This window comes from Lissotriton helveticus, chromosome 4_1 (genome assembly GCF_964261635.1).
Source record: "Lissotriton helveticus chromosome 4_1, aLisHel1.1, whole genome shotgun sequence".
Taxonomy (NCBI): Eukaryota; Metazoa; Chordata; class Amphibia; order Caudata; family Salamandridae; genus Lissotriton; species Lissotriton helveticus.
In genome coordinates this window covers 1,625,043,461-1,625,056,329 of record NC_136063.1, presented here as the reverse complement: position 1 = coordinate 1,625,056,329, position 12,869 = coordinate 1,625,043,461, and the positions used below count along the sequence as shown (strand labels likewise).

The 12,869-nt window shown below is 45.2% G+C and overlaps 1 protein-coding gene across 2 annotated transcripts in view; it reads left to right on the top strand.

The window, feature by feature from the left end:
* Window positions 1-12,869, top strand: part of PPP1R17 (protein phosphatase 1 regulatory subunit 17) — a 143,118-nt gene that overhangs the window by 41,289 nt on the left and 88,960 nt on the right. Inside the window, exon 3 of one of the 2 annotated variants that reach the window (XM_078685872.1) lies at window positions 10,871-10,924. In XM_078685872.1, coding sequence (XP_078541998.1) covers window positions 10,871-10,924 — 54 coding nt within the window. Of the gene's footprint in view, window positions 1-10,870; window positions 11,021-12,869 lie in introns of both variants that reach the window. The other variant, XM_078685871.1, reaches the window with a different exon arrangement.

The following is a 12,869-nucleotide window of genomic DNA, read 5'->3' as shown; positions in this document are numbered from 1 at the left end:
CCGTGGGTGCGTCTCGGTGTGGCTCGGTAGCACCCCGGGATCCGGCCGGCGTTGAGTGCGTTGAGCTGGGTGGCGTCGTAGGTCCGGCGGGTGGGCTGGTGACTACGGGGGCCAGGGGTCCTGGCACTGGGCACGGTCCAGGCGCGGACGGGCGCAGACGGGCTTACCTTTGGCGCACCTTCGGCGCTCAGTCGGCGCTCCCGCTGCGCGGTCACTCTGGGGGCGTCATAAGTGAGGAGCCGGGAGGGCGGGTCAGCTGGGTGGCGGGAGCGGGGTGGCCAATGGTCGGGAGGGGGACGGAGACGCCGGAGGGCAGTGGCGGCAAAGGAGGTCCGAGGGCGGCTCAGCGGTGGCTGGGTCTTCCGGTGGCTGGGCAGGGAGCACACGGGAGGGGATACAGAAGGCAAAAGGGAAGAGGGGAGGGGGAACACAAAGTAAAATACACGGGGCAAAAAGGCAACAGGGGAGGCAGAGGCTTACCACAACACGAACGGCGGAGTGCAGAGGGGGAGACAAGAGTAAAGAGAACAGGGCGAAGGGGGAAACAACCTTTACAACGCAACTTTTACAACGCACTACCATTACAACGAAACTTTTACAACGCAAAAACTTTTACAACGCATACCATTACAACGCATGTTTTTACAACGCAAGTACTTTTACAACGCATGCCATTACAACGTAAGTATTGGTAAGTATATAATTATATTTAATATTTTATATGTTTTTTTTTTTTTTACGTTTTCAGTTTTTGGGTAAAGGGGTATTTTTAGGGTTTAGGGTCAGTTTTCTGTTTTTGGGTAAAGGGGTATTTTTAGGGTTCAGGGTCAGTTTTCAGTTTTTGGGTAAAGGGGTATTTTTAGGGTTCAGGGTCAGTTTTCAGTTTTTGGGTAAAGGGGTATTTTTAGGGTTCAGGGTCAGTTTTCAGTTTTTGGGTAAAGGGGTATTTTTAGGGTTCAGGGTCAGTTTTCAGTTTTTGGGTAAAGGGGTATTTTTAGGGTTTAGGGTCAGTTTTCAGTTTTTGGGTAAAGGGGTATTTTTAGGGTTCAGGGTCAGTTTTCAGTTTTTGGGTAAAGGGGTATTTTTAGGGTTCAGGGTCAGTTTTCAGTTTTTGGGTACAGGGGTATTTTTAGGGTTCAGGGTCAGTTTTCAGTTTTTTGGGTACAGGGGTATTTTTAGGGTTCAGGGACAGTTTTTAGTTTTTGGGGTACAGGGGTATTTTTAGGGTTCAGGGACAGTTTTGGGTTTTTGGGGTACAGGGGTATTTTTAGGGTTCTGGGTTAATTTGGGTTTTTGGGGTACAGGGGTACAGGGTAAAAACTAATTAAATTAATTAAATTAAATTAAATTAAATTATATTAATTACAATTAATTTAAAAAAAAATATTATATACTTACCAATACTTACGTTGTAATGGCATGCGTTGTAAAAGTACTTGCGTTGTAAAAACATGCGTTGTAATGGTATGCGTTGTAAAAGTTTTTGCGTTGTAAAAAATTCGTTGTAACGGTATGCGTTGTAAAAGTATGCGTTGTAACGTCATACATCCGGGCGAAGGCAACAGGGGAGACACGGGAAAACAGACAGACGGCGGAATGCAGGGAAAAAAGGCAGCAGCAGGAAGTGCGCAGCGGGCAGAGTGCTGGCAGACAGCAGGCAGGAGCAGCGATGTGGGGGCGACCTCGCCTGCAACAGGCTCAGCGGTCGCTCCCTATCTCTGCGTTTGGTCCCCTTAAGTGAGGAGCCGGGAGGGCGGGTCAGCTGGGTGGCGGGAGCGGGGTGGCCAATGGTCGGGAGGGGGGCGGAGACGCCGGAGGGCAGTGGCGGCAAAGGAGGTCCGAGGGCGGCTCAGCGGTGGCTGGGTCGTCCGGCGGCTGGGCAGGGAGCACACGGGAGGGGATACAGAAGGCAAAAGGGGAGAGGGGAGGGGGAACACAAAGTAAAATACACGGGGCAAAAAGGCAACAGGGGAGGCAGAAGCTTACCACAATACGAACGGCGGAGTGCAGAGGGGGAGACAAGAGTAAAGAGAACAGGGCGAAGGCAACAGGGGAGACACGGGAAAATAGACAGACGGCGGAATGCAGGGAAAAAAGGCAGCAGCAGGAAGTGCGCAGCGGGTAGAGTGCTGGCAGACAGCGGGCAGGAGCAGCGATGTGGGGGCGACCTCGCCTGCAACAGGCTCAGCGGTCGCCCCCGGTCAGGATGAAGCACTGGATATGCTTCTAGTGATATTAATTATAACTTCGCCAAAAAGGTAAAGCTGCAAATTCATGTTCTTCGTGCCTTTTGCAACACCAGTGGTGTAGCACGGGTTTCGTTGACCCTAAAGGGGGGGGGGTTGGGGTGGAATGGACACCTCACATCACCAAGCCCTGGTGCCACTGCATTTGCTGCATCATTGAAGGTTATGCCCCCCCTGACACACTGCTTATAATGACATATAACAAGGTATCAGAGGGCATATGGAATAAAGAAAATCACATTTAAAGAGACAAATGTTCAATACTTATTCAAGGTAACACAACATATGATCATTTGTCAGTGTAGTACGCAGCACATTAAAACATTAGCACAGTGCAATAAAATAAAACCACCTCACCCTTGGAAGACTGTAGGAATTATAATTTGCATCATCGGCCATTTACTCTATCACTGATATGAGTCAACGAAAATGTGAACCCATTTTAAGGTCGAATTATATCAATTATTCATTACTTTGCTAATGAAGCACACATTCAACTTCTTGTTACTCAAGAGACTAATGCAACTGTTGCTATGGAGAATGGCCAATAGCGATTTTCGGGGCACATAGTGAAGCTCTTACATTTCTTTATGCACCTTCAAGAGAACACTCTAAAATCATTCCACTAGTACACATTTTATCGACAGTGCATATTTTTTCAAATTGGTTCCACATTAAAAATGAAATAATCAAGAAGCCTGACACTGCGATTTTTTATTGTATGGCAATAATTATATAGCACTTACTACCCCATGTCGTTGCTGAAGTGCTTGCCTGCATGAGTATGCTACACCTGTAGTGTGTCGGTTTGGAACGATGTTGTTATAGTTTTGATCCTATGTGGGAAGTGTTTCATGCGTATTGACCACAGAGCTGCAGTTGAAGAGACAGATGCGCAATTTATGGCTAAACATTCTCGGGCTTGCGCCACTTTTGTGTCATTTTTAACATGAGAAAAGTGACGCAAAAGTAGCGCAAGGGGCTTGTAAATCTGCCCCTCTGTGCATGATAATTAATGAATCCATATCTTGTGGTACAATATAAACTCCCTAATAGCTCTTGTGATGTATCTTCTTATCAGAGCCATATTCTGTTGCCACATCAGGTCTGTTTGAAGACATTTAAATTATTAGGTACTCTTCTGTTCCTGATCACGAACATGTTGAACATCACACAAAGGATTGCACAGGGAGCCATGATGTCTGTTTGGTCCCCATGCGCCAACACTTTATGGGTGTCAAACTGGCTAGAGCCAAATGTGCAGCATTATATCACTCAATAAATTATAGAAGGAAGCAGCACAATATAAAAAATAAACCACCCCACAGCACAAATCTGCTGCTTGGGTCTATCTAAAGTTTACTTAAATAACATGGTGTCATTATTTCTTGGAAGGCACTGAGTTCGTTTTCAAGTCGTGTAAACTCTGGCTAGATTGATCAGGAGTCATATTGAGTGAATGACTCCTGACGAAAGTCAGGGCTTGGGGTACCACAAACCCTTGAATAGTCACCATGGCTACGGGAATAAAGCCTCTCAGCAGGAGTCACTGCGGGCAGGAAGCAAGGTTCATATGCTAACTCTGTGGAACCCCAAGGAGAGGATGGTGTGGCCAGCATGTCTCTCTGGCCACAAGAGGTGAGGTCTTCTTTGTACATCTTGGTATTTCTTTATCTGAGACTCCATTGAAGGATGATACATTCCTTGGAAGGCTTTGTTTATTTCTGCAGGCATTGATAAGAGTTTTTTCCCTGATATGAGATAGCAGCCACAGGCATGCAGAAGCCTACATTTGCTCCCTTAATGTCTGTTCTTGCTTAATACTTCTGCTGCATTGATATCGGATACTCAAGCTTGATGGTAAACACTGTCACAAACATTACTGCTTTGTTACCTTTCATGATTGCTTCATCATCCGATGGAGCCAAAGACCAGATCACACAGGGTGGGGTGATGCTAGAAACCAACCTACATAAATAGCTTTAAACAGGTGGTCACCCAGTGGTCAGATGAGAATTGTTGCAGTATTCACTCAGAAATGAGAATAAGGCCTGCTCTGGGTTATGGTTTATAGCATGAGTGATGCACAGTGTCTTGCTTAACATCTGCATGAACCTCTCAAATGGTGGAACAGGCATCAACTAACAGTTGAGTTGCTTTGGTGGTGCCAGTATACTGGAGTTTAGTCGCTCTACAGACTTGAAATCAGTAGCGGCTCCTGGTGGGAGTGCTACCGGGAGGTGACGTGGGGCGGGGGAGGGGAAGGGTGGAGGGTAGTAAACACCGGAATATGGATGAATGCAGGTAAGTTGACAATTAAATCAATAAAACTAATTTCATTGCGCGCGCTGCATCGCATTTGGCAATGCAGCGCTACTGCTTGAAATACGTGTTGATGTGCACTAGTCCACTCCCAGGCAGACTTGAATTTCAGGAGGTCTCTCAGTAGTTCAGCGAGAAATTTGAAGTTTCGCATGAACTTTCCACAGTAGGTGACCATGCCCAGTAAACTGCGCACTTTGGATACCGATGTTGGTGGTGTGGCAGACTCAAAGTCTTATACGTGGTAAGGCTGTCAGGTGGCATATATCCTACTGAGAATGAGTAGTAAAATCTAAGCTCGGCCTACGTTTCTCAGACCCCCCTATTGACGAGGGCTAGGCTACGGTCTTCCAACACTTTTGCATGATTGTCAAGCAAGAGTGTTTGGCTGTCTGGTTACATTACAATAATGCTGAGGATCTAACGGTGGCAATGTGCTTTCTATCTCTCTCTGATTTACAATAACCACTTAGGCTAAAATATGCGTGTCAAAGGTAGAAGCTGGGAGAGTGGAATGGGATCAGAGAGAAAATAGAGACAAAGGCCTCCGCAAACTGCCTTGTCTGGCAAATTGATTTTATATTGGCCTGCATTCTGGATTCGAAAAAATAAATATAATTGGTAAAATTTTTGTAATCTGGTCAAATTGGTATGTTCCATGTAGAATGAAGATATACTTTCTTCCAAAAATTTTAAGAAATTAGAGATCCTCATTGAGGAAACAAGAGGACAGCTAAATGTAAATATGGCCCGTCAACACTATAATAAATGGTACATATATGCATAGGTAATTATCGTCCTGTTAGTGGAGATTAGCAACTTTACTATTGTGTATAGTTATCACTTCAAACTACTGCCCAAACTCGTACATTTTTATGGCATGTTAAATTCAAAATGTGTTGTGTACATGTATCCCCCCTTGCCTAAGGTAGGATGGTGGATGCTGCTAAACTTCCTTTGGTTGAATCCTAATAAATCAGTAATTCATCTAACTCAAGATGGCTCTCTTTTGTGGGATTTTGGACTAACGCTACAGTGGATTGATGTACTAAGGTATTCGGACACCTGCGCATGCTAACTTACTGAAACCTGAAGTTAGACACTCTTATGAATACAATGGTCCATATTCACCAATGTACATTTGTTCATACATATAGGGTTTCCCTTTCAACCCTTGCCAGTAATTTACACAAAGGTTCCTGGCAGGTACAAATGCATTTACTAATACAGATTTCTCTGACACAACTGTGTAGCATTTCATATAGTAAATCCCACTCACAGGGTCGAACAAGGGAGCAAAAAGACATATTTTGCCTTGGAGATTTCTGAACACCCACAAACATGTACGTTGGACATTCTCCAACTCCTCTCTGACTCCTTGCCAACCTATAAAAGGTTGGGGTTGTACTCCAACTAATATCTGCAGTAACTCGCCTTCTAGGATGGGAAATGGAATGAATCACCCCCCCGCCCCCTCATTGCTTTGGTATTAGAGAAGAGTTTTCTAAGCAGATTATAAAAAAAGTACATTTGCATAATTCTTCACCATTTGAAAACGTAAGATGGCAAAATAGGAACCCTTAGTAAAAGTCACCTGACAGTACCAGTGGTATGCCTGGAATGTGGGTGAGTAGGAAATACTCTTAAAATACTTTCAGTTGCGGGGTAAATCTCCGCCCATATTTTTATATATATGTTTGTGAATTGGCCGAAGTGTCTCTACCAAATTAAACTCTTGAGTTACCTTTCCCTAACAATTACATTCATCTTAGATTATCAGAGAAAGCCAAATACAGACTTCAAACAACCCAAAATGTAGCATCTTGTGTGCAATTAAAACTTCCCAAATCTGCTTACACATCACTAAGAATCAAGTCTCTGTCCTACTGTTTTGTGCAACACAGAATTTATCTTTTTGCCTTGCCGCCTGCCAGCGTGGTCTACATTGAAAGGTTAACTTGTTTGTTCTTTTTAAGTTGATTGGGACCAGCCATAACAACATCTTAGTCCTATGTTGATCCCAAATTCCAGGTCCCTGCTTTTAGGAAAGTGAGGTCTAAAGGTAGGTGATGGACTTGGCCCTTTTGGCAGGTTCACCCCTAAACGTTTTGCTTTTAAATGAGACCTAATGTTAGTTGTTTTTGGCTTCTGCGCACTTTAACCCTGTGTCCAAGTGTAAAGTGCGTGCGCAGTCTGAGTGCGTGTGGTGAGATTGGCCTGCCCTCCCATCGGAATGCATGGGGAATATGTGTGTTCATGGTAGTTCCTGATGTGAGAGGAGTGCAGGGGCGAGTTTGGTATGTGCGAACTCGGGAGATTAAATGCTGCGCGATGGTGTGCGCAGATTTAATGTGTCTAGAGTAGAAGTGCCACTTCTAGAAATTGGCATGCCTGTGCAGTGAATGTGAATTGACTGTCTAGCTTGTGATTGGCTGGAGCTGGCTGGTGTGCCTGGCTCCAGGAGTCAGGATGGGTCTGCCTGGTGGTGAATGGGGAGATCTGCATGTTGATGGCAGGGAGGAGTGCACCTGGGACCTGAATAGGACTGGGCCTTCCCTCCACAATGCTGGCCCGCCCCCTGTGCTGCGACTGATGTCCCTAGCCTGTCCTCTAAATAGGGAGAGGGGCTGAGCAAAACAAAGTGCTCCAGGGCGGTGCTTTCCTTTCACAATGCTGGCCCCTCCTCCTGTTGAGTGTCTGATGTCTCTGCCCTGCAACTGTGTCACAAAGGAAAATATGTGTATAAAAAGGGTCTGTGAGCCCATGAAAAGTGTTCATTCTGTTCCTAACTTGAGGGGGGCCAACTGCTGCTGCTGGGCGCCAGGAGGACCGCCACTGGGGACTGCCTCCCTGCTGGAGGGCCCTGTTAGCTGGCACCTGGGCCCAGCCTTTGCCCCCCCTACTTCTTAAAAAGACTTTCCCAGGACTTTGTGCCTCCAGAGCCTGGGAGCGCTTTATTTCTCCTCCTGAAGAGCACTTTTGTTGCCATTGCTGAAGAAGCGCTGTTTACTGCCCCAGGAGGACTGCTGAGGGCTTGCAGCGCGAAGCTGCTCCATGTGGGATTCCCCCGCCATTGCTATCTCCAAGGCAGGTGCCCACCCTGCACCTGTGCGCTGTACTAGGCGTTTTTATCGCATTTCTGCTTATGCCACAAGCGGGTGCCCACCCCGCGTTGTGGCTGCGTTATTTTAATTAGGTACTCGGAGCGGGTGCCCACCCCACTTTATATTATGATTTGAGAGGGAGCCTACCCCTCATTTGCCGCCAGAAGAAAACGCACTCCCCGCCGCGGCCCGAGCCGCGTTTCAAAGTCCCTCCGAGCCACTTTCGGTACGACCCAGAAGACAGGCGCTGTTGCCTGGTGAGGGGTGGGCTACCCGGAAGCTGTGCGGGCCGCCCAATCACCACGCGGCCCCAGGAGAAGACCCAGGGGGGAGCCCACCACACACTGGGATGTTGATGCTGATACCCAGTGAGGCTCCCGTGCTGGTGAGAGCCCCACATTGAAGGACGGAGCCAGGCGGGAGCCTACCCCGCTCTGGCAAGCGGACTGAAGACCCCAGAGACTTCGCGTCGTAAGGAGGGGGCTCCCCGTGGAGAGAGGAGAGCCCCGTGTGCAGCTTCCACAGCCGCCGCAGGACTGGAGGAAAACCCGAGTGAGCTCAGCGGAGAGTTCACCCCGCACCAGACAGACCCGGTGAGTGGGGACTTGATAGGCAGTGAGTGTCTGCGGGGGCCGATTGCATGGCTAACGGAGATCGAGAGAGAAGGGCCCGCAAGGCGCCTGAAGTGCTTGGGGGCGTCTACAGCTGCATCTCCCTGCTATGGGCAGCTGGCACTTTTGGGCACTTTTCGTTTATCAGCCCCAGTGGGGGTTCCACAGGGCTAATTTGTACCACGTTGCTGCCCACGCACTTCCTCACAGCTGCACAGCAGCTGCTACGTCTTGTCATCTGGGGATTCCGAGTGCCAGAGCGGGACTCCAACGCCAGGGGCTTAGAGGGGCACACTGGTGCCCATGCTCCCTGCCACAGCTGCCCAGCACTTAGTGGGCAGCTGCAACGTTTAGGCCTGATCTTTTGCGCACTCAGCCCAGACATTCTGGACATTGGGCATTTGAACCCCCCTGGATGGCCAGTTGGCCAGGGGTCAGGATCTAACGTGGTTTTGGCGCTAGGTGATTGCCTACTGTGTGTATGCTGATAATTGCCTAATGTGATTTATGCGTAATGTGCAATGCCTTTATGCCTGTGATACCTCTAACTGTGTTTTCATGCCTAGGAGGTTGTTTTGCCTTGTATAGTTTATGCTAGTGAGTTTATGTTTTCCTGCGTGATCTATGCCTAAGGTGATTAGGATTGCGTAGTGTGTACCTACCTTTTACCAGTGGTTACTGGTTGTGTTCTACAATTGTTATTTTGTGCTACAGTTATTCTAAGTGCTAATTCTGCTAAGTGCTGATTCTGACAGTAGCCCACGTGGCCCTGTCATGTGTATATAATCCCCTGTAAATACTGCCCAGTGCCAGTTGGCACAGTGTATCTGTGTGATTATGATCTAATGTATTTATGGTAATACAGAGGCTATTTTTTATATAACCTTGTGTGGAGTTCCTTTTTGTGGTGTACCTAGTGTGTTGCTGCTGTGTGTGTTAGTGTGTTGAGCAAACGCTTTACACATTGCCTCCGGGATAAGCCTGACTGCTCATGCTAAGCTACCAATGGGGTGAACAGGGGTTATCTTGTCGTGTAACTCCCTTGCCCTGACTAGAGTGGTGGTTTCTGCCTGGCTTTGATGCAAGCCTTAGCCAACCAGAAATCCCATTTCTAACAGTAGGGGTCAAATAAACCAGGCTGCCAAGTTCTGGAACGCCCTCCTTCTATTTCTGCAAAGCAAACATAGCATCCTGAAGTTCTGCAAAGCTTTATAAATGTGGGGGCATATTAGCAAGGAATAGCGATATATATCGCAAAATGCGCTTAGCGCATTTTTTTTATTGCTGCCTATTGCTGGATATGTTAGCAGAGAAAACATGCTATTAGCAACGTTTTCTCCATTGTGCTAAAATATCCAGCGATAGCGGCGAAATGCGTGAATATCGCAGGAAATCAAGCGATATTCACGCATTAACGCCAATGGGGACTTAACCTGAAAATCCACCTCCCATTGGATAAACAGGTAAGTCGTGTTTTTAGCAGACGTTAGATTGTAGTGATAATCGCGCTTAGCGCAATTTTTTTATCACTTTGCCTGCCTTGCTAATAGGTGATAGCTGTGTTAGCGACTGCTTTCAGTCGCTAACAGTTTGGGTACGCCCATTTTTCATGACATTAGCGATAAATATCGCTGACATGCAAAGCGGGCCCCAAACCGGTCGCTATCGCCTAAAAGCTGTCGCTAACTGCTGTTAGCGACAGCTTGCTGATAGGGCGTTAAGAATATCACCGCTTTAGCGGCAAAAAGTGCCGCTAAAGTGGCGATATGGCCCTTGCTAATATGCCCCGTGGTTATTTGCCACTTAGTTGGAGCAATAATTGTCCAACCTGCATATATGTCCCATCTTATTTTTGAACAAGCCAAAACAGCATGGTGTTAAGTAAATTAAATATAGAGTATTAAGGTCAAATAACACATTTGTGAGTTCATATTCTAGATGTAAAGCCCTTTCATTATATTCCAACTTCTTTCTTGTGTCCTTCTTAGCAACACTTTGCTTTTTAGGAAAGGGGTCTCAACAATGCTTCTCTTCATTACGAAACTATCAGGAGAGAGAAAACGTATATGAAAAACTTGGAACACATTGATCATTGATCACACTGTCTGCATGATTTGTGCATGATGTATATGTTTTAAGGCAAATTGTGTTGTATCATTACAGAATGTTTAGACTGCATTGATTTCCAAGTGGTACCTGCATGCAACATATAGGGGGATTACAATTCTACAAAAATCTCTTTCCTAGTGCATTGTTAAAGGTTTTAAATTGACAACTTTATGACTAAATCATTCTCTCCTTGTACTAATGATTTTTTTTAATCAATTGGTGCAAGGCAGTTTATGTATTTATCTGTATATTATGGAAATCTTATGATCTTGACAAATATTATCTATTAATGTATAACTTGCTATTTCACGTGTATCATGTGTTACATTACTATTTTAAACACGTGTATTTTTCTATAAATATGAAAATGAAAATGCATGCCATAGTTCAGCTCGAATGTTAGTGCAATATGTTTAAAGCAGATTGCTTTAACAGATTACTTGAGTCTATGAGCATTATTTTTCCTTTTTTCAAACAGATATTACAGAAAATTTAATTGGAGGCTGTGATATGCAGAAGAAACAACGAAATGGTAAAGCTTTACAAGTTTCACAGACTATTGACCAAGATCTGCAAAAACCTAGGAGAAAAGATACACCTGCAATCCACATATCACCTTTTGTTTCAGGTACATAATGAGAATCTTGCTTGCAGGCTGGAACTGCATACCTGCAATTGTTTGAAAGCCTCTCAAAATTATTAATTGTACTGGTTAGGCACTTAACAGTGTTGTAGTCAATTCTTTCGCAAACACACGGTCTCCGGTGTTCGTTTCACAAGTTTACACATAACATTAAACCATGCATTCAGTCATTTAAAAACATTTGGAAAGTCAATGCGTGGATCAAACTTTAGATAACAACATCTCCAAACATAGTATGGATTTAGGAGATTCTAATGCCCTTCTCAGAGCAATCTGTGTGCTATTATTGTTGCGATGTATAGTTTTGAAACAGAAGACATGCTGCACACTTGTTAACTTGCCATGTGTGCAGGCCCTTTCCTATGTGAAGGTGCACAGTGGCTATTACAAATAAGAAGATGCTTGAGCAGTTCCTTGCTCCATCCTGTGGGTAGGAGTCCATGTTTGTCTCCATTCACAACATTTCCCTGTCCAGATACATTCAGGACCATATAGTAGCTTCCCCTAACATTTGTAGCAAGTATCTGCCTTGCCCAATGTGGTGATTGATGGCTATAATGATAGGTGCCACTTTTTTAGCAATACGATTTTCCGAGTTTCTGGTTCTTGGCAGATAGTGCTTGTTCTTATTCTACCATGTCATTCCGCTTCTCTTTCCCTGCTTCACTTTACATGCTTCACTTTACATGCTTCACTTTACATGCTTGCCTAAGGAAGGTGGGCCTTGTTTTAACTTCCACGGTGTGAAATTTCCCATGCTCCCACCTAATTACTAGGTAGCATAATTTTGGAAAAGAGTGGCCCTGACCACCTAAGTAATGGCCCCTTATCCTCTCACATTTAGCAGATACGTCTGGTTCAAGAAAAATATGGTGTGACAATTAGAATGCCATACCTACTTTGTCTGTGGATACTGTGTCACAGGATTGGTTTTCTGAACAACAATCCATATTTTGTTGGACAACGACAGGCTCTAGATACAAGGGAATGCACTACTAGATTAAGGTTAGGCTGTCTGAATCATAACAGTTTCTTATTCAAGTAAATATTAAATGCACAATAAATGAGTCTTATCATTTTAATAAAGCTTGTGCATCACCGAGGAATATTGCTAAACAGTAGACAATAAGACACTTAGATTTGTCTACATTTTTCTAACGCATTACACAGTGTATGTAACTGTGCTCTCAGACAAACATTCTGTCAAGACAGTATAAGCATTTACCAAACCTGCATGTTCAAGCCCAGTATACATATGTGCTTGTGCCATGTTAGTGAGAGCAGTAGCTCTCTTGCTTAGGAACTTATGTACTGCACTTTTTTAGACAACTTTTCGATATCCATAAAACCTGTGCCCCTCTTGCAGATAAGCAAGGTGCTATATAGAGTCCCTTCAGCAAATGATTACAAGTTATCGGTTGCAGTCAGATATGTCTCACAAGAAACATATAACGGACTCCCCAAAACTTACCTGGCCCCTTTAAGAGCCGCTCTGAACTCTGCTGCCAGACTTATCACCAGCTCAAAAAAGCGTGACCACATCACACCTGATCTATTCCAAATGAAGTGGCTTTCCATTGACGGAAGGATCAAGTATAAGATACTTGCTTGACTCAAAATGCACTGCATCAGAATACGCCCACGTACTTGGCAGATAAACTTGAACTATCGGGTGGGAATCGGGCGCTAAGAAGTTCAAACACTCTACTGCTGATACCCCCAAAGTTAAAACAGAAGCGAACTTACAACCGCGCCTTCTCTGGTCTTGCTCTGAGAATATGGAACACTCTCCCGCCAAAAATCAGAACAATCCCTTTGTCCTCTTCTTTTAAAA